Below are 25,102 nucleotides of genomic sequence, written 5' to 3'. Positions count from 1 at the left end.
AAATTATGTCGTCATGTATTTTTTGAGGTCTAACGCCCCAATTTACAGTACTACGAAGAGTTGTTCTTTAAATGCTTGGTCTGCAGAGGCTTTACGTGATATTCGTACATTTTCAGAGCAGGTCCCAGTTTTAGCTGAAGCCCTGTCAACACATCATTCCTTGTCATCAGTAGCAGGGATTTTCCGTCAATTTCCTAGAAAGGAAAGCGAGGGTAAAGCCAATAGGTTAACTTCAAAAACACAAGGTCAATGAAGGAAAAAGGAAGTTTAACAGTAAAAGTCATGCTGGTTGCCTGCAAGCTAAAAACACACTTTTTTTTTTTAGTAGTGTCAACATAGTAAAAAATGAAAACAACTGTTTTCATCTCCTTTTTCTTATATTTTGAAATTGGCCATAACCTATAGCTAACCTTGTTTTCAAGATCACATGTTTAAAAACATCAATAGACAATTTTCAACTTGCACCCCTAAGGATATAAGGTGTTTTTGGAAGAAATAGTAACATGTGGGCCTGGTGCACGATAGCATAGTGGCTAAAGTCCTCACCTTGCATGCGCCAGGATCCCATATGGGCACCATTTCTAATCCCAGCAGCCCTGCTTCCCATCCAGCTCCCTCCTTTGGCCCTTTGGCTCAGTATTGGGAGGATGTGGAGTTTCTGACAGGATGCTGTAGGAAGCTGCTCTTGTAAACACCCCCACGAGCTATGAGTCATCATTATTTCCACATTCTCAACAGGACCCTGTCCTCTTTTCACTTGTCAGCCACCTTAACCAGAGCAGAGAGGGAACTGCTTCCCAGTGGTACACACTGTTTTTGAGTTTTGGAAACATTTCCTCCATCAGCTACCTTTTGTCCATCAGCCAAAATGACTCATGTTAATTTGTGGAAGCCAACTATTTGGCAGCACAGTTCATTAAAAAAGCAGTTTTCTGAGAGGGCAAAAGTAGCAAAGTATTTAAGGACTCAGGAAATGACTCACTAGTCCCTTTTTACTACCTATTTGAAGCAACAAGTAATTCATAAGACTGACTCTCAGTGGGACCTGCAAGTTTGGGGGCTGGTGGGGGAGCTTTTGGTCCCTGGAAATGGCCTGCAGTGGTCCTGAAGACACTACTAGGTCACAGTAATTGGCCCTACAGATTACTTCAAAGCTTGGGCCTCATTCTGTGCATGCAGTAAATACAAACTGGGATGCTCTACCACCTGCCAAGCCCTCTTCATCCTGTGGAATCTTTCCTTTGCTGCTGTTTGCATACACTTCACCAACTGCCTGGTTTTGACAGACATCATGAAGAGATGACAGTGCTTGATTTTCCTATAAGAAAACTTCCTAGGCTAAGTAAATTCTTAAGAAATGAATTAAAACTTTGTTGGTAAAACATCCTTCTGTATGTCAGCATTTCTGTCAAGAGCTAAGTATGCCTGAAAATTGATGAAGCTTCCATTTTACTTAGGACAAATAGAATATCACATTTCATACTTTAATTCAATTTTGTGTGTGTGTCTGTATGTGTGTGCATTAGAAACAGTGCAGTCCACCTCAGATCAGGGTTGGTAAATGAATGCTCCATCTGGAAACCCTCATTTAGAAAACATCTAAGTGGGCAGAGTTAATTCACACACACCACAACACTTTCCCTCCTTCGACCATGGTGGTGGCAGTGCCTCACTGTAATGAGGGTAGAACACAGCTTAATGGGAAGTGAGACTTACAGCTCCCAGGCAAGCTGCAGTCTGCTTATGTCTCCACAACTGACTGTGCTACTGTTGAAGGGACTGAACTGTGAGACTCAGCTTTTTTCACTAGCAATATGGAAACAAAAACAGCTGCATTTGGCAGGGGAGGGGTGGGGTGGGGATTGGTATTGGGCATAGTATTGGGCGGGGATTCGTATTTGGGCTCCTACATTCCATATCAAGAGTTCCCAGGACAGAATCCTGACTATGCTTCTGATCTAACTGCCTGTTAATGTACCAGGAAGATAGCAGATGGTGGCTCAAGTGCCTGGGTCACCACAATCCATGTAGGAGGAGATCCTAGATCCTGGGTTCATCCAGGTCCAGCCCAAGCTACTGAAGCCATCTGTGGAGTAAACCAGTAGAGGGTGGGTCTCTTCCAATTTGCTTTTTAAAGGAAATTATTGATGGCAAACACACAGTGCATAGTGCCTGTCATCCTGACACACGGGTTTTTAAACACTGCTAAATGGGAACTCATAGGCTTTGAAACAAATGGGGACTATTTTGATTCCAAATCTACCTTCTACTTAGATGCAGAGGGACATAGACATATTTTTGCTAAAGTGTGAAAAGTTCAAATATCGCATTTAATGTTTGTCTTATAAAAATAACATATAGAGGAAAGTTTTTTTATTGAAGAAAGCTAATCATTGTTATCTACATTCCATAAAGCATTGTGATGCATATGCTATCTCAATTTTGCCATTACATAAGGTGTACTACAATGAACTTGGGTCTAGAAACTTTAAGACAGAGGTTCCAGTGCAGACTCCTGCAGTAACTTTCCACAAGGACTCTCCGCAGAGCCCAGTGTGTTTGTAAGCAAAAAGGAAGAGGGTGGAGTGAGACCAGCTCCAGTTAAGCAAACAAAGCAAAATAAAAATCCTAAGACTTCACATACACATTTTGATTAAAACCAAACAACAGAACAATTCACATCTTGAGATTCTTATGTTAATGAATAATCACCTGTTAGCTTCTGAAACTCTTTACAATGATTCTTTCCATAAAATTAACTTTCAAATTGTTGTTGGACAATAAAAGTCAAATGTTTGCTAACTTAATGTGGTTCAGCAAGTACTCACGTCTTCCAGTGAGGTTTAGTGATGATAGGGTTAAGTTTCCAATGTGGGCAAGGTTCTGGATTTAAAAATAGATAAGTAATATCCTTAGTTGTTATAATCCAGTAAATAATCATGTGCTTTAGAGTAGAACACTATCTTACTGTTTATTAGGTGGGGTCTGTGGCATGTGACTTAATCTCTAAACCTCATTTTCTTATCTATAAGATAGTGGGAAAGTAGCTGAAAGGGTTTCTGAGATAAGGCATGTGAAGTAGAATTTCTGACATCAACTGAGCACTCAAAAATGCTAGTTGTTAATGTGTATAAAAATTTTAACCTATTTATTTTTCACATGCTCTCTGCCAGGATTAATCTATGCCTAGGTAACTGTTTAGATCTGATTATGCTAAGGTTCATGGGAAATGCATAGGAAGCAAATGATATGAGAAGAAGCAGTGAGATTGGGAAGAGGGAAAGGGTAGCCAACAAGGGAGAAGGAAAGCAGGACAGGGAATAGGCTGAGCAGAAGTCAGTGGGGTTTATGATGCGATTGACTCAGAAGGTCATGTGTGTTTGTGGCCATTAATGCTTCAAGAAGCGTAGAGACAGAAAGAAGGCTCTAGTTAAAAATCAGAAGACTGGCTAGAAGGCCAAATCTGTTGCTTACTTGTTTCTTATGTAAATACCTGACCCACAACCCTCCTCTTCTGAGAAATAAGAGTTTTAGACTGAGCTGACCTCTGTCCATTCCAGTCACACACACAGATTCTAATTCTGTCCTTTATAAGTATCCAAACTAGGTTCACATGGGTTCCTATGAAAGTTATGCTGCTCCAGAACACAGCAACACTTCCTTACCAGCAAGGTGGAGGAATCTGATGAGATTCTTGTTCTCTTTTCACTTCAGTCTTCCCCCTCACATTTTCTAGCACCTTTGTTGTAACAACTCTTTTACCATTCACTATCTGGCTGCAGGTGGTGACCAGTCTGAAGTTTCCCATTCCCATGCTTACAAAGGGTACAAATATTTCAGAGGTAGGTAGACTTGATGTGTGGGGCAGAGATACAAAAGTGGAAAATCCTGTATTTAGTATGGGGGTCACATTAAAGATGGAGTAGTGGACTCTCTCAGGCCTACCCGAATGGCCAGTAGGAAAATAATGTCCTGAGTGGCGGTGTTCATCTTCATAGACATTCTGGAAGACATAGTGTGGCCTCTCAAAGCACAGGTCCTCCTCCAAATGGCTTCTGTATCTGCCATCTCTATATTCCCTTCTGGTGTGGTTCCCTCTGGACCGGTCATAGCTGTTGCGCTTCACGGCATCAGACAAGACCTCATAGGCTTCTGCTATTTGTTTGAATTTCTCCTCAGCTGCCTCCTTGTTCTCTAGGTTTTTGTCTGGATGTACCTGCAGAGCCAGCTGATGATAAGCCTTCTTGATATCAGAGGTGGAAGCATTCTCAGGTACCCCGAGTAGTTGATAGTAGTTCACCATGTTTCTTCAAATAGCCTTCCTCTATTAAGACGCAGAACTTAAAGAATTTCCATATAATGTTACAAAGGAAGGTGGTGACTCATTCAAATTCACTACCAGATTGAATTTTATCACATGGTTCTTAGGATAGTCTCTTCTGGAGGAGAAATTCCTGTTAGTGTAGTGATCTTTCATATGTCCCACCCCACTCATTGCTGTAGGAAGCTCATTGGGTAGAGTAATTATGAGGTCAACATTCTCAGCCACTGATTGTCAGCTGATGCTGTGCTTCCTGCTGTCCTCCAATTCGTGGGAGATTTGGGGTAAATGGTATATGTACTGGGAGGACTCTATCTGATTTAACAATTAATACTGAGTGGCGGGGCTCGGCGGCGTGGCCTGGTGGCTAAGGTCCTCGCCTTGATCCCATATGGCCGCTGGTTCTAATCCTGGCAGCTCCACTTCTTCTCTATCTCTCCTCCTCTCAGTATGTCTGACTTTGTAATAAAAATAAAATAAATCTAAAAAAAAAAAAAACATTGAGTGGCTTATTAACAGAGAAAAGCCATAAAGTAACTTTAAAATGATATTTGAGGGCCCAGTGTGGTAGCCTAGCAGCTAAAGTCCTCATCTTGCACACACTGGGATCCCATATGTCACCAGTTCTAATCCTGGTGGCCTTGCAGAGTCCAGGCTTCTGGCTTCGGATGGGCTCAGCCCTGGCCATCGTGGCCGCTTGGGGAGTGAATCAACGGAAGGAAGATCTTCCTCTCTGTCTCTCCTCCTTTATAAATCTGCCTTTCAGATAAAAATACATAAATCTTTTTTAAAAAAATAAGTGAAATTATATTTGAAAATAAAATTAAACATATAAGTTTACTTTAGTACATTTTTTTCCTAATATGTGAAAAAGATTATTCAAAACTAAGCAGATTTCAAAAAAATCACAAAAATACACATACTTTTAAATTACCCATAAACCATCAGAAATACTTTTATTTATTTCCACTGTATTTGAAAGACACAAGGATAGAAAGAAAAAGAGGTATCATCCATCTACCAGTTTACTTTCCAAGTGAATACAACAGCTGGGGCTGGGTCAGGCTGAAGCCAGGAACCTGGAACTCAATCCAGATCTCCCACTTTAGCCATCATCTGCTGCCTCCCAGGCATGCATTAGCAGGAAGTTGAAATAGGAAGCTGAGCCAAGACTTGAACCAGGTACTAGGACATGGGATACAGATGCCCCAATTGGTGTCAAAATTGTCGTGCCAAATGCTTATCTCTTCATGAATACTTTGAAGTATTCATGTATTTGTGTGACTAACAAGTTTTACTAAATTTATTAATGCAATAGCCATGATTCAAAAGAGACTTGCAGTTAGACTGAAATGGCATTCTGGCTTACTGTGAGGGCTAATGCTTTCAATGGCTTCACGAGCATCTCTCTGCTACTGAATAAATGCTGCTGGAACAGGTGAGTGGTAAAGGGGTTGTACTGCAGAAAAGATCTTGTATCCATTTCTGATGAAGGAAACATAATGAAGCTCATTTTAGCAAATGAGGAAAGTAGGTCACTAAGACTAGGCAGATTTTAAAAAGGATAGATTGAGAGGAAAAAATTAGAAGTGATGATTTTTCATGTATTATCACATAAGTTTTCTTCAGTTGAACTTTTAATGTCAATTATCCCTTTTAAGTTCCATATATTATTTAAACTTTTTTGAGATAACAATAAAAATTATAGCAAAAGGCACAATGCTCCACTAAATAAAAAGGTCAAGGAATAAAAAGCAAGACCAAAGTTCAGCAGAAATATAGGCAAAGGTTATAAGTGATCAAATTCACCCATATACAGCTATTTTTTAAATAATCACAAAATTAAAGCTATCATAATACATCATTTTAATCAGTTTGACAAAGATATAAAACAAAAGTTGACAAAACACCATATTTGTAGCAAAACTGATAGACATTTCTTTCTCTTTAAATTTTTTAATTTGCTTCTATATATAAGGAAGAATATGAGATATTTATCTTTTTGTGTCTAACTTATTTCACTCAATACGACTTAATGTCAATCCTTTGAAATATATCTTGGGCTTAAGAACTAAACTAAGAATCAGTATCCAAACAGCAAATGCTTTTATTTATTTTTTTTAAAGATTTATTATTAATGCAGCTCCCAACCAGCACACCTCCCACTGGTTTAGGTGAGGGACGAGTGTGTGATGGGCAGAGCCGGGATGGACTGCAATATTCATTGGTTCCAATGGAGGTCGGGGCTCAGAATAGATCCAACCCAGGGGTTACAACCACCAGCTGATCGGAGTGATGGACTGTTGCGGGCACTGTGCTTACTAGTAGTACATGTAGGAGCCTGGACTGAGAACGCCTCAAAGTTTCTTTGGGGATTCCCCTGAACAAAATGGAGGAATCAAAACATTCATCAAGAAAAGATGGAAGATGGAGTAGATCAATCAACCACCTCAGCTTTATGCTTGCAACGGAAAACTGGACAAGGGGAAACTCTAAGATAGACTATGTCAATCAGTGGACTCTGCACCAGTCTCATCGTACCTGGACTGTTGCTGATGATATGTTGGAGCTTCTAATTGATAGAGGTGACGCTCTGATGGCTCTGCCTTCAAACCTGAGAGGGCCTCCCTGAGAGGCTGTTGAACTTGACTGGACAGTGGGATGCTGGACTCTGTATGGTGTGAGCTTGTAATTAGGGAATCCCAATGGAACCTGAGCTGTGGTTATGCATCAAGGTGAAGGAATTCACCATGGGGGAAGGGTTTAGGGTGAAGGGGGGAGAATCCCAGTACCTATGAAATTGTGTCATGTAATACAATGTAATTAATGAATAAAAAAAATTATTATTATTGGAAAGCTGGATATACAGAGAGGAGGAGAGACAGAGAGGAAGATCTTCCATCCGATGTTTCACTCCCCAAGTGAACCGCAATGGGCCGGTGCGCGCTGATCCAAAGCCAGGAACCTGGAACCTCTTCCGGGTCTCCCACGCAGGTGCAGGGTCCCAACGCTTTGGGCCGTCCTCGACTGCTTTCCCAGGCCACAAGCAGGGAGCTGGATGGGAAGTGGAGCTGCCGGGATTAGAACCAGCACCCATATGGGATCCCGGCGCGTTCAAGGCGAGGACTTTAGCCGCTAGGCCATGCCGCCGGGCCCAGCAAATGCTTTTAAAACACATTTCTCAGCCACAGAGCTGTTGGTTGCTCTTTGTTTAGGATCCCCCGCCCCCACCACCACCACTTCACATTTCAGTCTTGCCTGTAATTTGTTATGCTGAGATAACTTGTGGTCAGCGACATGTGAAGGGATGATGCATACCTTTTCCAGGCCTGGACCACAGAATCACTTATGTGGGTTCTTCCTTGCTTTTTCTCCATACATCAACTGGGTGTCAATGTATAGATGAGTTTACAACCTGCCAGTTGATAACGACAGAGCCTCCAGTAGACTGTGTCACAGTGAAACAGAACATTTCCATGCCTTTTCTTAGACCATCATGGAATGAAACTGAAGACACAACAAGTGAAAATACTCCCTGAAATAAACAAATACTTGGAAACTCAACAACATGCTGCCGAATAAACAGTGGATTATAGAAGAAATAAAAGAGAAAATTTAAAAATTCTTTGAAACATTTGAAGGAATCAACACAATATATCCTAGCCACTGGACCACCAGGGAGACTCCACTACATATACAAACTTGTGGAACATAGTGAATGCAGTGCTAAGCGGACGGTTCACTGATATCGGTGCCAGTAAAACTAGAAAGGCACCAGGTAAACCAGCTAACTACATATGAAAGAAGCTAGAAAAGTCACAGCAAAATAAAACCAAGATTGCCAGAAAGAATGAAAAGAAGGAAAATAAATAAAATAAATGAGTGAAAAAAGGGAAAGAAACAAGGGATGATAAATAAATAAAATAGAAAACAGTCAAGGAGATGGTACTTGGAAAAATTAACAAAATAGGTACAACACTAACCCAACCAAACAAAAAGAAAAAAAAAAGGAAAGAGAAGACACAAATCCATTAATCAGAGATGAAAAAGGATATCAATAGACACCTCAGACATAGAATCATCAGGAAGTGTTATAAGCAACTATTCATCAACAAATTGGAAAACTTGGAAAAATGCTTAGATTTCTGGACACATATGATCCATCAAAACCGAAACATTAGGTAATTGAAAACCTGATAGTAAGAGAACTGAGACTGAAGTAGTAATTAAATCCCTGTCAGCAAAGAAAGTGTAATACTAGATAGATTTACTGCTGGATTTTACCAAACAATTCAAGAAAAAATTACCTCAATTCTCTAAAATCTATTCAAAACAGTAGCAAGAAAGGCAATCCTCCCAAACTCTTTCTATGAAGCCAACATTATCTTGATACCAAACAGACAGAAACACAACAGAGAAAGAGAACTACAAACCAATATCCTTAATGAACACAGATATAACAATCCTCAACAAAATACTAGTAGGTGGAATTCAACGATACAGTAGATAGATAATTCACCCAGATCAAGTAGGTTTATCCCTGGCAATGTAGAGATGATTTAACATGCAAATCAATAACTGTAATACACCGCATCAACAAAATGAAGAATAAAAACCATACGATTATTTCCATCAATGCAAAGAAGGCATTTGATAAAACCTAGCTCCATCTCATGCCAAAAACTCTAAGCAGGATGACACAAAAACAATGTTCCATAACACAGTCAAAGTGATATACATAAAACACAACACCAGGATCAGGCTAGGAGCTTTCTCACCAAGATCCAGAACCAGATGAGGATGTCCACTTTTGCCACATAAAACTGGAAGTCCTAGCCAGAGGTACTGGGGAAAAACAGGAAAATCAAAAAACTCAACAGAGACTGGGCCCGGCGCCGTGGCCTAGAAGCTAAAATCCTCACCTTGAACGCGCCGGGATCCCATATGGGTGCTAGTTCTAATCCCGGCAGCTCCACTTCCCATCCAGCTCCCTGCTTGTGGCCTGGGAAAGCAGTTGAGGATGCCCAAAGCTTTGGGACCCTGCATTCATGTGGGAGACCCAGAAAGAGGTTCCAGGTTCCTGGCTTTGGATCAGCACAGAACCGGCCGTTGCGCTCACTTGGAAAGTGAATCATTGGGCAGAAGATCTTCCTCTCTGTCTTTCCTCCTCTCTGCGTATCTGCCTTTACAACAAAAATAAATAAATCTTAAAAAAAAAAAACTCAACAGAGACTTCTGCAATGCATAAGATAGTTGGGAAAATAGCAGAATACAAAATAATTTAATATAAATTGATGCCCTTAGTACATACAAACAATTATACGGCTGAGAAGGAATTTGTAAGTACAATCCCATTCAAAATAGTGGAATAGAATCCTAAGTAGCTTGAAATAAACCTAACCAAAGATGTGAAAGACCCATGTGATGAAAATTATAAAACATTAAAGAAATAGAATACATTAAATTAGAATACATGGAGAAATGCATCATGCTTATGGACTGGTTTAAGATTCCAATCAAAATTTCAAAAACATCCTTCTCAGAAATAGAAAAGATGATACAAAAATTCATTTGGAAATATAAGAGGCCACAAATTGCCAAAGCTATCTTGAAGAACAAAAATAAAGCCGGAAGAATCTCAATTCCAAATTTCAAGACATACTATAAGGCAAAACAATATATAACAGTATAGAAAAACATACTATAATCAAAATAGTATGGTACTGGTACAAACATGGAGATTAATGGAACAGAATGTAAACCCCAAAAGTGAACCAATGCATGTACAGCCAAATGATCTTCAACAAAAGAACTGAAAATTACTCAGGGACAAATTTGGTCTCTTCAACAAACATTGTAGGGATAATTGTATTTTTGCTTGCAGAGCAAGAAACAAGACCCCTGCTTTCACCTAATACAAAAATCAGCTCTGCATGGAGCAAGAACTTAAATCTGTACCCAGACATAATCAAATTCCTAGATGAAATCATAGGTAGGCAAAACTTCTTAGAAAAGACACCAAAAGCACAGGTAGTAAAAGCTAAAATAAACAAATGGAAGTATGTCAAACTAAGAAGCTTCTGTACGGCAGGAAAATCATCAATAAAGTGAAAAGGCAACCAACAAATGGGAGAAAAATCTTTGTATGCTACATAACAGAGAGAGGACTAATACCCAATATATACAAAGAGCTTCAAAACTCAACAGTAGCAAAACAGCCTTGTTAAGAAATGGGTGAAGAACATGAGCAGACATTTTCAAAAAGAACAAATTCAAAGGGCTAAGAAACATACGAAAAATGCCCAGGCTTTGTAAGTATTAGGTAAATACAAATAAAGTCACATTAAGGCTCCCCCTAACTCCAGTGAGAATGGCCTACATTGGAAATCTACTAACAACTGCAGCAGAGGATGTGGGGAAAAAGGTACCCTAATCCACTGTTGGTGGGAATGCAGACTAGTGTAAATGCTATAGAATTCAGTATTAAGAGTGCTCAGACAACTAAGAATTGATCTACCCTATGACCCAGCTTTCCAACTCCTGGGAATATGCCAAAATGAAATAAAATCCACTTACAAGAAAGCGACCTGCAACCCTATATTTACAACAGTACAAATCCCAATAGTGAAGACATGGAAGCAAATCAGATGTCAGTCAACAAATGAATGGATAAAGAAACTGTGGGGGCCCGGCACAGTAGCCTAGTGATTGAAGTCCTTGCCTTGCATGCAGTTCATATCCTGGCTGCCTCACTTCCCTTCCAACTCCCTGCTTTTGGTCTGGAAAAGCAGTAGAGAATGACCAAAAGCTTTGGGACCCTGCACCCACATCGGAGACCTGAAAGAAGCTCTGGCTCCTGACTTTCAATCAGCTCAGTTTTGGCTGTTGCGGCCACCTGGGAAGTGAACTGGTGAATGGAAGATGTTTCTGTCTCTTCTTCTCTCTGGAAATATGACTTTCCAATAAAAAAAAATAAATCTTTAAAAACATAAAAGAAATGTAACTGTGGTATATCTACTGTTATGCTTAGTGAAATAAGTCAGTCCCAAAAGCATGAAGAGCATATGCCCCCTCTGTTATATGGCAGCTGTTATGCAAACTGTAAGATAAAAACCATAGGTATTCAAGTATATACATATATTCTACAGATGAACTGTATAATGGAGACCAACATTTAGTACGCATCCACTCCTGAATAAAATAAGGAACTCCATTGGAACATGTAAATATACTTATATAGTATGATACTAGAAAACTAATCTTGTAACTGCTGTTAAGGAACTATACTACTGTGATAACATGGAGAAAAATGGCAGAGTGGAAAATGGAGAGGGATGGAGGGAAGAGGGCTGAAAGAATCCTATACCTACAAAATTACATTGTGGTAAGTAATAAATATACTTCAATAAAAAGGAGTCCAGAAATCCAAAGAAGCAGGAACACCAGCATCCAGTTCAGAAGAAAATGGATGTCCCTGCTGGCACAAACAGAAGGAATTCAATCTTTCTCCACTTTTTGTTCAATTAGGTTATTGTCAGATTACATGATGCTCACTCACACTGGTAAGGGCAATCAATTATTTTGTATGTGAGCCTTCTTTACAAACAGCCACATAGACAGTTGGTAAAATAATGTTCACCAACTCTCTAAGTATGCCTTACACTAGGAGGGTTGACATAAAGTCAGCCATCACACAAGGGTAATCATATATATATATGTATCCACAGATAATATAGTAATGTCTGCAGAGATACTCACCTATGTCACCATCCTAGAGGAAGATATCCATTTCTTGGTCAGTATTAATTCTTTCATACTTTTATTTAAAAAGGAAATATGGTTCTTTACTGACTAAATCAACTGATCATGTATAGGATGGCTGGTATTACATTTTTTATTGTGGTATGCATGTAACATGAAATATACCACTTTAATCACTTTAAAGTACATAGTAGCATTAATTACAGTTGTAATGTTGTAATTAATCACTTTACTATTTAAAAAGCTTCTCATCACCCAAAACAGAAACTTTGTAGTCACTCATTAATAAGCCTTTTGCTCCTAGCCCCCAGTAGTATCTACTCTACTCCACACCTATGAATTGGCCTATGTAGTTATTTAATGAAAGGAGATTATGTAATATTTTTCTGGCCTATTTCACCACCTAGAATGCTTTTAAGGTTTATCAATGTTGCATCACATATCAGAACTTCATTCCTTTTTGTGGCTAAAATTCATTTTATTGCATGTGCACACCAAATCTTATTAGCCGTTCATCTGTTCAGGGACAGCCCAGTTGTTTCCACCATTATCATTGACGCTGTAATTATGCAATGTCCACAGCACAAGTACAATTTATGTTTACATATGTCTTTCTAATTCACTTTGGTGGAGTTGTTAGTTCTATGGTAATTTTGCTTTTAACTTTTTGAAGAACATCTAAACTGTTTTCCACATTTGCTAAATCATGTTGTATTTCATCAGCAATGTACAAAGGATCTAGTCTCTTCATATTCTCACACTTTTATATCCATTTTTTCAAGTAATATGAAATATCTCTTTTTTAAAAAATATGAAAGGGTGAGAATATCTTTTAATTAATTAATTAAAACATTTATTTTGAAAGTCAGAGTTATGGGGAGGTGGCTGAGAGATCTTCCATCTGCTGGTTCACTCCTCATTGGCTATAATGGCCAGCACTGGGTCAAGATAAAGCAGGGAGTCAGAAGCTTCCCACAGGTGGCAGAGTCACAGGTATTTGGACATCATTTGCTGGTTTTCTATACCATTATCAGCGAACTGGAAAGGAAGTGTAGTAGCCAGGACAGGAAATGTCACCATTGTGGGGTGCCGACATCACAGGTGGTGGCTTTACTTGCTTTTCCACAGTGCTGACCCCTGCATACTCCATTGGTCCCATTCTTCTCTATAGCCCTAGGCAGTTTGCTTCATTTTACTAATCCAAAATTCCAGAAGTTTTAACTTGTCTAATTCTTTTGACAGGTACTTGTAAATAAGCCTGGCTGTCTTAGGAAAGAGCTGTTTAGGTTCACTCAGTGGTTCAGTGGATTAAGCCAAGCTTGTGACTCCTGCATCCCATGTAGGTACCTGTTTGAGTCCTGGATGCCCCATTTCTGATGCAGCTCTCTTAATGATCCTGGGAAATAAGCAGATCAGCCCAAGTACTTGGGGCCTGTACCCATGTGTGTCATCTGGATCCAGCTCTTGGCTCCTGGTTTTGGTTTGGCCTAGCCTTGCTATCCACGGCCATTTGGTAAGTAAATCAGTGGATGGAAAATATTTTCATTCTCTTTCTCTCTGTAATTGTGTCTTTCAAGTAAATAAATAAATAAATAAATCTTAAAACAATAAAAAGGAGCTCTCAAAATTACATGACCCTTTGGCTACTGCCATGCCATGGCCACACATGCACGTGCATGGATTCAGTGCATTCCTCAACTTGGAGAAAAAGGTCATGTGCTCCCCTGCAGTGCTACACATCAGAATGACAGACTTATGGCTGATTAGAAAAGACTATGACTGATAACTTGCATATCTCCATTTCAAGGCTTCAGTTGTCTTCTAGGTAGCTTTACTTAAGATATACAACAAGCCCTAGGTTTCATGTGCCTCAAAGTATGATTCTTATATTCCTTTAAACACTTATCTCCTGTAGTTGATGGCACTTTTCCACAACCACCCAATCTGCAAGTCAGTCATGCCTTCTCCCTCTCCTGCCTTGAGAACAGGGTTCAGTCCTGCCTCTAGGCGGAGAATAAGGCTGGACAATGCATCACTGTCCATCAGCACTAGCTGCCTGAATTAATTTTATCTTCTTCTCTGGGCTTCCTAATCTATCCTTTTTGTTCTGTGCTCACTGAGACTACCATAACAGCTTTCCTGCCTTTTGTCTTCATACCACTCTGCATCATGCCACTGGTTTCATCTTTCAAAATCACAAATATCATGACACTCCCCATTGAATACCTTTCGGTGGCCTCTCAATGTCTTGGGCCAAGTTTCTCCTCTGCGAGAAAAGCCACTCTGTTTCCTGGACCCTATTTGCCTTTCAGTCTCTTTATCTCTCAGCATACTCTGCTCTACCTCTCCTATCCATTTACTTGGCTTTCTCAACATAAATCCAATTGTTTCACATACCCAAAACTTCAAATATGGTTCTCTGCTCTGCCTAGAATCTTCTGTGTTTTCCTCAGTTGGTTCTCATATTTGTATTGGTTTTAGATGCTTTAATTGGTTTCAGATGCATTATTTTACTTTCATAGCTTATGCCTATTTTAATGAGTGATACAAAAGACTACACTATTTATGAAAACCATGACTAAAGTAGATAAGCCACAGAAGCATTACCTACCTGGCTGACTTCTCATGTCTTTTATTCATTCTAATTTCATGTGAATGAATAAAACAATCATATGAGTAATATATAAAGCTGCTATGTTTCAATAAATATTTCAAAGTTTCTTAACAGTTTTGTTTTGAATTTGCCTACCCATATTCCTATTAGCATTGTGCATTTGCTGGTTATTTTAACTCTTTTTAAAAAAATTTCATGGGCTAAAAGGACATAGTTACAGATCACAAGGTGCCACTTCCATGTACATTTTTGCTACAAAATATTTTCAGCATTCTAGTGGTCCTCAGTTGTTAAGAAATACTAGGTGTCAAAGCAACTTGAATATTTTGGTGCTGGTATTATTAAATGCTGGCAAAGTAACAAAAGTTATTTCCAACTTGTGGGTTTTAATTAGCCTAATCCAGAAATGAGTTTACCACAAAGCTAATGAAGCTTAAATTCTGCCCTCACAACTTTGTATTCAAGATCATGTAATTTTTTCCCAATGGGGCCTCTTGGAATTATACAAACTTGAGCCCTCTCCACCTCCTGTCCAATTGTGGATTTGCTTCTGGTCTAATTAGAATTATCCATTAGGATTCACTATGTTTTAATTCAGTGACTTCAACTCAGAAATGCTCTAATTGCCTCCCTTTAAATTTACTGCTGCATATTGAAGTAGTCAGTGTTACTTGGCAATCTACAGCATTAAAGAAACTTATTCATCTTTACTTGGTCAATAACTTCAGAAACTCATGAAAAGTTAACAATAAGACAACTGAAAAGAAACATGAATTTTTAGGTTTCAAATAAATGACTTAAATAACCAGCCAGGCATTTCAAATACATTCTTACTTAAGTGACTCAGGGAAAGAGACAATAGAGTAAATTAATTAATCAGCTTGAGCTGCATATTATATTGTCATGATCTTCTGTGGAAAAAAATGATCTCAGAGATATGCATTGTTATATGAATAAGACCGCTGAGGACAGTAGCTCTAACTTTGGGAGACTTCAGCATTATGAGTTACATGACATTGACTGAATGGCAGTTATCTTCCATCATCTTCATATGTATTCTGAGTATGTGAGATAAAACCATAGAAATGAAGTGGCAATACAGCACTAGAAGAGCTGTCTTTGTGACTTGCAGTTACCATGTAATTTGAGTGTATGAAGTTACACACTACATTTCCAGAACTTTAAAAAATTATTTTATTATTGTTTTATGATACAGTTCCATAGACTCTGTGTCCTCTCTCCTACCTCCCCCCCATCTTTGCCTTCCCCTCTATTATTACAATGGGTGGTCCTTCATAAACAATCATAAGTCCATCATGTTGGTATTAAAGTGTTTCCTGATACTGTAGGCATGAACAATGACAGAGAGTCCTGCACCCTACTGTTAGGATATTTTCAACTATTTCACTGGGAGTCCATCTTTGGTCTGGATGTAGAGAGATATACTACATTACATCTGCACCTCTGAATATGTCAGTCTCTGCTATACTTCTACTATACATCCCCTTAAATACAGAGCCAGTAAACAAAATCCACAACAGGGAGAAAGACAGAAAATTTTCAACATGAAGTTTAAAAACATGCTACAAAAACACCAATGTGTCGCTAGAGTGAGGAAAAAGAAAATCAAAAACCTTCTTGTAGAAATTGATGCTACTGCATGACCCATGTGGCGCTGAAGAAATTACAATAAAAACAAGAACATCATTACCCATGAGATGTAGCAAAAATAGTGTTGAAGGGCTCATTTACAACCTCAGGTGCAATCAAAAAGTCTCTTATGGATGATCAATTAATAAACCACAACAACTTATTTAAAAAGATACAAATGAATAGGAAATGCAAAAAGGTAACATTTACAGCAAAATAATTAGATTTTATACCAAATACCTGCAAGTTGAAATAAGAAAGAGCCATTCCCTAAGTAGATGAACAAACCAACCCCTCAGCCATATTAGCATTGAGTGTCACCAGGGGAAAACCACTTGAAATTAGAGAGGAAAGAGAAATGGTTCCTACTTTTTGCTCTTTAGGTGGGTCACGACATTGTTGGCATGGTCACTAGTAGGAATTGTAATTTTTTGTTTTCTAGGTGTATTTAGACATTTCACTGGGAGTCTACCTTCATTCTTTAGGACAGATGTCTTATTTTCCTTGATTCCTGGTAGTCTAGTCTCCATTACATCCTTTGTTTGTGGGGTTACAAGTGTGCGCTTGTTCTCCCCCTTTTTGTTATGTATTTTTGATGGAAGTTGTCTTACATTACAGTGAATATATGATATCTATCCTTCTGGGATTGGCTCATTTCACTTAGCATAATGGTCCCAAGTTGGGTCCATTTGGATGCAAATGATAGAATTTCATTATTTTTTTTTTTTTTTTTTTTTTTTAGGGCTTTTTTTTTTTTTTAATATTCATTTATTCATTAACTACATTGCATTACATGACACAATTTCATAGGTCCTGGGATTCCCCCCCCTTCACCCCAAACCCTTCCCCCATCATGAATTCCTTCACCTTGATGCATAACCACAGCTCAAGTTCCGTTGAGATTCCCTAATTAAAAGTTTACACTATACAGAGTCCAGCATCCCACTTGTCCAGTTCAAGTTCAACCGCCTCTTAGGGAGGCCCTCTCAGGTTTGTAGGCAGAGCCAGCAGAGCGTCACCTCGATCAATTAGAAGCACCAACATATCATCAGCAACAGTCCAGGTATGATGAGGCTGGTGCAGAGTCCACTGATTGACATAGTCCGTCTTAGGGTTTCCCCTTGTCCAGTTTTCCGCTGCAAGCATAAAGCTGAGGTGGTTGATTCATCTACTCCATTTTCCATCTTTTTTTGATTAATGCTTTGATTCCTCCATTTTGTTCAGGGGAATCCCCCTAAAAAAAACTTTGAGGCATTCCCAGTCCAGGCTCCTACATGTATTACTAGTAAGCACAGTGCCCGCCACAGTCCATCACTCCGATCAGCTGATGGTTTTAACCCCTGGGTTGGTTCTCTTCTGAGCCCCGACCTCTATTGGAACCAATGAGTATCGCATCTCTCCCCGGCTCTGCCCATCACACTCTTGTCCCTCACCTAAACCAGTGGGAGGAGTGCTGGTCGGGTGTTGCATTCCCTGCTAGCACAGGCCATTTCACCTTGGCATTTTGTGTTTTGTACTGTTTTTTTTTTGTTTTTTTTTTCGCATCCAAACACGGCCAGGCCCCCACACAGTTTCAGCACTTGGGCTTGCCAGTGGATGACATGAACTGACTCAGCCTGGTCTGCCCCAACCCGAGCCAAGTGTATTCCAGTGGGTCACATTCCAAAGCCTCTTCTGGATGAGGGATCAGCAGAGGGGTCACAGAAGGCATTATTGTGACACTGACTGGCATTCAAGAACCATACTCGGGGCTAGAATGTGTAAGGCATACGTGGACCAATGCCCTGACACTCTGACCCCATTGGACGGTTTAGAAGGGCCGGTGGAGTCTATGCAGGAGGCATGACAGTCTATAGGACGCTCTGGGCTGACCAGAGCAACCTCTGGCATAGTTAACACTGGCTGGCAACAGGCCTGGTTGGAGAGCGTGGTGGAGGCCTTGGCTGCGTGGAGCCTACCACTAAGGGGCACAGGAACTGGAGGGAGGCTGAGTTCTGGTCGGGTCACAGTTGTAATCCCTTGGCACAAATATCAATTCGGCTTTGACGCACCATGCTGGATTAGACCACAGCACAGTTTGGTGCTCTGGAGGACCAGGATAGACGTTGGACGGGCTCGGCTAGGCCTCAACCCCATCTGAGCCATATATGAGATATGCGTGGGTATGGACGAGCCGTGGCTGGGCTGAAACTCTCAACAGCAGGAACCAGAATGGATTGAAGAGCGGAGCTGGCCGAAGGACCTGCTGGAATGAGTGAAGCCTGACACCATGAAGGAGTCGGAGGGAGGAACCTGAACAGATCCTCTGACAGGACACTGACTCTACAAATAAACGCAAGAAGCATGGAGGTAAATAACCCAGAATTTCATTATTTTTAATAGCTGAGTAGTATTTCATGGAGTAGGTGTACCACAGTTTCTTTATCCAGTCCTCTTTCAATGGGCATCTAGTTATTTCCAAGTTCTTGCAATTATTGATTGTGCTGCAATGAATTCAGGGGCTTTTTTTTTAATGTTTTTAATTTTCCTCATTGAGATCTTCCACGTCTTTAGTTGGGTTTATTCTTAGGTATTTCATTATTGTCTCTATTATTTTGAATTATTTTTTTTCAGCCTTGGAGTTGTTTGCATTGGAGTTGTTTGATTTCTGTTCATTTCTTTTGTACCCTGTGTCTTTACCAAACTCTCTTATAAATTCTATCAGTGTCTTTATTGAGTCTTTTGGTGATCCTATGTATAGAATCATATCATCAGCAAACAGGGAATATCTCTATTTGAATTCCCTTAATTTCTTTTTTCTTTTTTTTTTTTAATTTCTTTTTCTTGTCTCATAGCATTTTCAAGTACTTCTGGTACTATGTTAGATAGCAGTAGTGTTAACAGACATCCTTGTGTAGCTCCAGATCTTACTGGGAAAGCTTCCAATCCTCCCCCATTAAGTATGATACTGTCCTTGGGTATTCATGAATTGTTTTATGTTGTGGAATGTTCTTTCTACGTCTACCTTGTTTAGAGTTTTTAGCATGAAGGAATGTTGGATTTTTTATCAAATGCTTTCTCTGCATTTATTGAGATTATCATGATTTCTATTTTTCAGTTTCTTGATGTGGTGTATCACATTCAGATATTTGCATATATTAAAATATCCCTGCATGTCAGGGATAAATCCCACCTGGTCTGGGTGAATGATCTGTCTAATGTATTTTTGCACTTTGTTGGCTAGTATTTTGTTGAAGATTTTAGTGTCAATATTCATCCAGGATATTGGTCTACAGCTGTCTTTCTCTGTATTGTCTCCGTCTGGTTTTGGTGTTAAAGTTGATGTTGGACTCATAGAAACAGTTTGGAAGGATGGCTTCCCCTTCTATTTTTGAATAGTTTATGAAGAATTATCATCAGTTCTACTTGGAATGCTTGGTAGAATTCAGCAGTGAAGCCGTCTGTGCCCAAGTTTTTCTTTGTTGGGAGGGCTTTATTAATGACTCCAACTCAGTCTCAGTAATAGGTTTATTTAGATTGTTTGTTCCCTCATGACTTAGTTTTGGTAGATGGTATGAGTGTAGGAATCTATCCGTTTCTTGGAAGTCTTTTGATTTGTTGGTGTATAGTTACTTAAAGTAACTTGTGATTATTCTCCGTATGGCTGAGATATTCCTTTTTCATCTTTGATACTATTAATTCTATGATCCAGCTTTTTTTGTTGGTGTTAGTTGGGCCAATGGCATATCTATTCTGTTTATTTTCTCAGAGAACCAACTCGTCCACTTTGTGTATTGTTCTTTTGATCTCTATTTTGTTTATTTCTTTTTTTGTTTTGATTATTCCTTTTCTTCTGTTGCTCTTGGGATTATTTTGCTCTTGTTTTTCTAGTTCCTTCAGGTTTAAACTTAGCTCACTTATCTGGTGTCTTTCTTCTTTCCTAACATATGCACCAATTGCAATAAATTTACCTCTTAAATTTATACTCTTGGCAATGTCCCACAGGCTTTGGTATTTTGTGTTTGTGTTTTCATTGGTTTCAAGAATTTTTAAATTTCTTGCTTCATTTTTTTCTCTGACTCATTGCTCATTGTTCAGTAGCATGTTGGTCAGCTTCAAAGAGTTTACAAATATCCTGGGGGTATTTTGATTTATTGATCTCTAGTTTCACTCTGTAGTGGTCTGAGAAGATGCATGATATGATTTCAACTTTTTAAAGTTGGTGAGTTTTGTTTTGTGACTTTTTATGTGGTCGATCCTAGAAGTTCCATGTACAGCTGAAAAACATGTATATTCAGTATCCAAGGGATGGAATATACCTATACATACCTATTAAATCCATTTGTTCTGTTGTCTGAGATTTGTTGCTTCTTTGCTGAGTTTCTGTCTCGTTGATCTGTTTATTGATGTTAATAGGGTGTAAAAGTCCCCAACTATTATTGTATTGGCATCTATAACTCCCCTTAGATCCATCAATAATTATTTTATATAGCTAGGTGCTGTTGTATTTGGTGTGTATACATTATTGTTACTTCTTCTTGGTGGATAGCTCCCTTTATCATTATGTAGTATCCATCTTTATCTCTTTTAATGTTTTTCATAGTGAAGTCTATACCATCTGATGGTAGAATCGCTACACCAGTTCTTTTTTTCTTTTCGATTAGCATGAAATGACCTTTTCCATGCTTTCACTCTCAGCTTTCTTGTACCTTTGTTGATTAGATGTGTCTCTTACAGGCAATAGATAGATGGTCTCTGGTGTTTTGTTGGAGTTTTCTGGGATGCCTGTTTGAGTTCCAAGAGGCTGGTGAGGCACAGGGACATCTGCTGTGTCCCTATCTGGGGGAGGAGTATTCTCTCTGACTTACCTTTTTCAGGTGGTAGACGGTGTGCCTGGAACAGTGTGTACTGGGCAAGCCAATAGCTGTGGCTAGAGAAAGCGGTGGGAAAGCGTACCAGTAACCACTGCTTTGTGTGAACAAGAATTTGCACTCTCCCACCACTCAGCATCTCGGTCCAGGCTCTGCCTCCAGGGATCCTACATCTCCCTCACAGGTGATCCCGGTATCTCTCTGGGGGCTCAGGATATAGGTCCTTAAGTTTGGGGCAGACTAAGTTCTAGCTCCGCATGTCCCTGTTTCAAATGATCCACCCCTCAGCTGTTCCCTCCCCAATGGTGTGCCCTCCTTCTCGGTGGAGGCCAGGGGGGAGTCGCCCAATCTTGTGTCTGAGAATCTGGGTTTCTCCTCAGGTTTGTCTACCTTCACTGGTGTTTTGCCAAATGGGTTTCTTTGTTTTCCACTGCCTCCTTGGAGAAGACAAATACTCCTGCTGGGAGTCTCCCTGTACTGGTTTGAAACTTGCCAGGTTTTTGTCTGTGGCTGGGGTGCATTTATATTCACCCTCCTGGGCTGCCAGCTGCAATTCTGAGCATTTTCAGCAGCCCTTCCGCACCTGCATGGTACCTGTCTCCCTTCGGTGGACTCCAGGAAATTTCGATCACCTCGCCCAGCGATTTTCTTCTTCCAGCTCTCCACTCCACTGGATCCTTTTCCCTAAGCTTCTGCACACTCAACCTTACCTGCCTTCCACAACCAGCCATCCTGAATTCTCTGAGTTAATGGTCCAGAGTTGTTTCATCTGTGTTGTCTTGAGCAAATCAGTTTCTGTCAGTTTTCTCACTCAAGCAATGAACAGAGGGTGAGGGTTACAGCCATACAGGCCCCATGTTCAGGAGCTCTCTGTCCTCTGAGTCTGTCTGCAGAAAGCCAGAGAGTAAGCAGGTGCTAGGGAGGCCAAAAAAAGTGCAAGAGTGAAGGAAGTATGCAACTAAAAGAGTCATTTCCAGAATTCTTTAACAGACAGCTAAAAGCATTTTCAATAGAGATGCCTTTACTGAGAATGCTGTTCCCTTAGAAAGGGAAAAAGTCAGCCCACCTAATGGTGGGCCTGTTTAACATCTATGCCAGTATCTTAGCTCAGACTGCTGTAAAAAGACACTGCAGACTTGGCAACAACAGTAATTTATTTCTCACAGTTGTGAATGCTTGAAATCCAAGATTAAGATGCCAGCATGGCCACTTAATGCAATCTCTCTTCTTGGCTTGAGAATGGATCATTACACGGCAAAAAATAAAATAAAATAAAATAAAATAAAAAATTTAAAAAAGCTGTCAGATGTTTCTTCATTTTCTTAGAAGAACACTAATGCCATGTTTAGGTATCCAACTTCACAACCTCAACTAAATATAATGACCCCCAAAAGTCCCACCGCCCAATATATCACATTGGGAGTTAAAGTTTCAAAATAAAAACTCATGGCATTACAGCATTAAGTCCACAATCCATATGTATCAGCCACAAAACAGTAAACTCCCACATTCTGGCAACCGTGCTGCCTCTTCTGTACTTGTACTTGTCTCTTTCAAAACTTATTTAGGTTATGTGTCCATCCTTGCCCTGTTTCCACCAAATGGCACAGAAAAACCCTCCTTGAGAAGATTTATGGATGTGTCCAATTCTCATTATTGACCAGCTGCTATGACCTAGATCATGTGTCTAGTCATGGATATGGCTTGATGGTAACCTGCAGACGTTCCCATCAGCACATACATGAGTAAGGGCTGACTACTTGAGGCTCATTACCACAAATATCCTGGAAGTCAGTGATGGCGGTTTAACATAATACTGGGAGAGAAAGATTAACGAAGCACAGAGCATAAGCTTCAGTCCTCGAAATTCACAGCAACTACTCACCACCCTGAGACTGGTCAACAACTCCTTTCTCACTTTCTCCTTCTTTTTATGGAAAGATGAAAAATGAAGAGAATTTCAGAGTATGAAGTGTATTTGAATTATTTCTAGGAACTATTTTCAGGAGAATCTTCCTGCAACCCAATCATTCTCCCATGAGAATTGAGTAGTTTGTTTCTGGATAATGCTTGTATAAGACTTCAATCTTCCAGGAATTCATTTCTCAGACCTCTAAATTGGCCAATCCAAAACAGTTGCAAGATGATACCAATTTTCCTGCCAAAGGATTTTCCAATGAATGTTCCTGTATGTAGGTGCCAGAATGAAGTCAATTTGTATGGCCTGCTCTTGTACCACACTCAGAGAGTTGGTCAGTTCCAATTAGGAGATCCTACCCAGAACTGCAACAGCATAGAGAACATCTGATGCCCCCATTATCAGGATGCCAGCTTCAACAGTGTCTGGGTAAAGACTGAGAAAGGTGTTTGGAAAGGTTGGAATCTTGCAAACAGCACTTTTTGCTAAGTTCTTTCTATTAACTTTTTGCAATGTTATTTAAATTTAATTTTGGAAGGGAATACTCAACTGCAATGTCAAAATTGACTGCCTGATATTAAAAAACAAACTAAAATATGCACCAGCTGACCAGCTTCCTTCCAGTTTCCAATTTGAGCTGTTATTTTCCATCATAATTTCATTATAAAACTTTCAGAAATCCCAAGATGACTGAACAGACCAAAAACATACTGATTCTAAGCAGAGAAGAGTAGAGGAAGTGCACTCACACAGCAGAGTTTGAGAAAAGTTTGCAGAGCATATTTTACAAACAGAAGAGAGATGCTGTGGAGCAGTGTGGACAGTACAAACATGAAGCACTGAGTGAAGACCCCAGCTTCTAGAAGTGATATGAAAACAGACTGTGACAGCCCATGCCATCGGTGATACTGCCTTTAAGTCTGGTCTGGAGTCCTAGCAGAGGGCAGGGTACCTCCCCCTACATCAACCCCATGAAGGAAAACAACATTTCTTTCTCCTCATCCCTCCACAAGGATATTTGTCAACCAGCAGGGAGAAAGCCGCATCTTAATGCTAATAGAGGCCATGGCAGCTTGGGCATGCGTGCAATCATGGAATTTGATCAGAGGAATAAATCCATACTCCCTACTGGAGTCTGGATACTAGAGTCCAGACTTGAGTCTGGCCTAGAGAATTGGCAGGGTGCTGGCCAACCATGTAGAACTCTGAGCTGTTCTTCTCCCCTACAACCTATCAAGGCTCTGGGGCTCAAACAGCCAAGACAGAGCACTCACTGGCAGTTGGCTGTGGGAGTTTCCCTGTTCTCTCTGTGAATGGGGTAGGCTTGTGGGACTGAGAGTGGATCCTCTGTGCTTTGTGAATGTGGAAGCATTGAGCTCTATGACTTTGGGAATTCTGTGACTGCACAACAACGCATGGGGTGAGACTGTATCTCTGGGCAACCACTGCATCTAGTTTCCGAGGCTACAGGTAGCTCAGTGAGTGTGTAGGTCATTGCAGAGGGTTCCGCGCAAATACTGAGCATTGCTCAGATCTTTTATGTGGTATATTAGCCTTTGTGGATGACAGTTGTACCCATTGTGTGATACTCCAGGCATTGATCACATAGGAAGAGAGTAAGTGACGCTATGGTTACATCAATGGGTATGATCACATCTTCCCCACTTCTAAAGATCCATGACACCCAACTTGGGTGTCACATGGATTCTTGCCTCACCCTTCAGCACTGATCAGAGCTCTTTGGCCCCACCAAGTACACCCTCTGAATACTTGCTGAAGGGAAATAAACTTTACCAAGGCACAGAACCATAGTTCAAACATAAAAGCCACAAGAAGAGAAGGCAACAAGGATTTCCACAAATGCCTAAAAAATAAGGAGAGGACAGATCTTGAGCAGGTCTGGGCTTGAAGCTCAGGATGTCGCTCTCATGGCTGCATGGCTGAGGCCAGGGGAACTCTGACCGGGCTTAAGGCGTGGAATTTTAGCT

The 25,102-nt window shown here is 40.1% G+C and overlaps 1 protein-coding gene and 1 long non-coding RNA gene across 14 annotated transcripts in view; one reads left to right on the top strand and one right to left on the bottom strand.

Annotated features, from left to right (window-relative positions):
* The window catches only part of SAMD13 (sterile alpha motif domain containing 13), a 64,315-nt gene continuing 39,213 nt past the window's right edge, over window positions 1-25,102 (bottom strand). For 3 of the 13 annotated variants that reach the window (XM_058658633.1, XM_058658641.1, XM_004582094.3), the window contains exon 4: window positions 1-194. In XM_058658633.1, coding sequence (XP_058514616.1) covers window positions 51-194 — 144 coding nt within the window. In that variant the 3' untranslated portion in view covers window positions 1-50. Of the gene's footprint in view, window positions 195-3,665; window positions 4,509-5,280; window positions 5,807-7,639; window positions 7,857-11,691; window positions 11,799-25,102 lie in introns of those variants that run through there. The other 10 variants (XR_009244534.1, XR_009244528.1, XR_009244530.1 and 7 more) reach the window with 10 other exon arrangements.
* Window positions 1,712-25,102, top strand: part of LOC131478525 (uncharacterized) — a 57,541-nt gene continuing 34,150 nt past the window's right edge. The window contains exons 1-2 of the long non-coding RNA XR_009244537.1: window positions 1,712-1,850; window positions 5,640-5,759. This is a non-coding gene — a long non-coding RNA (uncharacterized LOC131478525). The remainder of the gene's footprint in view (window positions 1,851-5,639; window positions 5,760-25,102) is intronic.

This window comes from Ochotona princeps, chromosome 2 (genome assembly GCF_030435755.1).
Source record: "Ochotona princeps isolate mOchPri1 chromosome 2, mOchPri1.hap1, whole genome shotgun sequence".
Classification (NCBI taxonomy): domain Eukaryota; kingdom Metazoa; phylum Chordata; class Mammalia; order Lagomorpha; family Ochotonidae; genus Ochotona; species Ochotona princeps.
The sequence above is the reverse complement of the archived record's forward strand: the minus strand, read 5'-3'. Positions and strand labels throughout refer to the sequence as shown.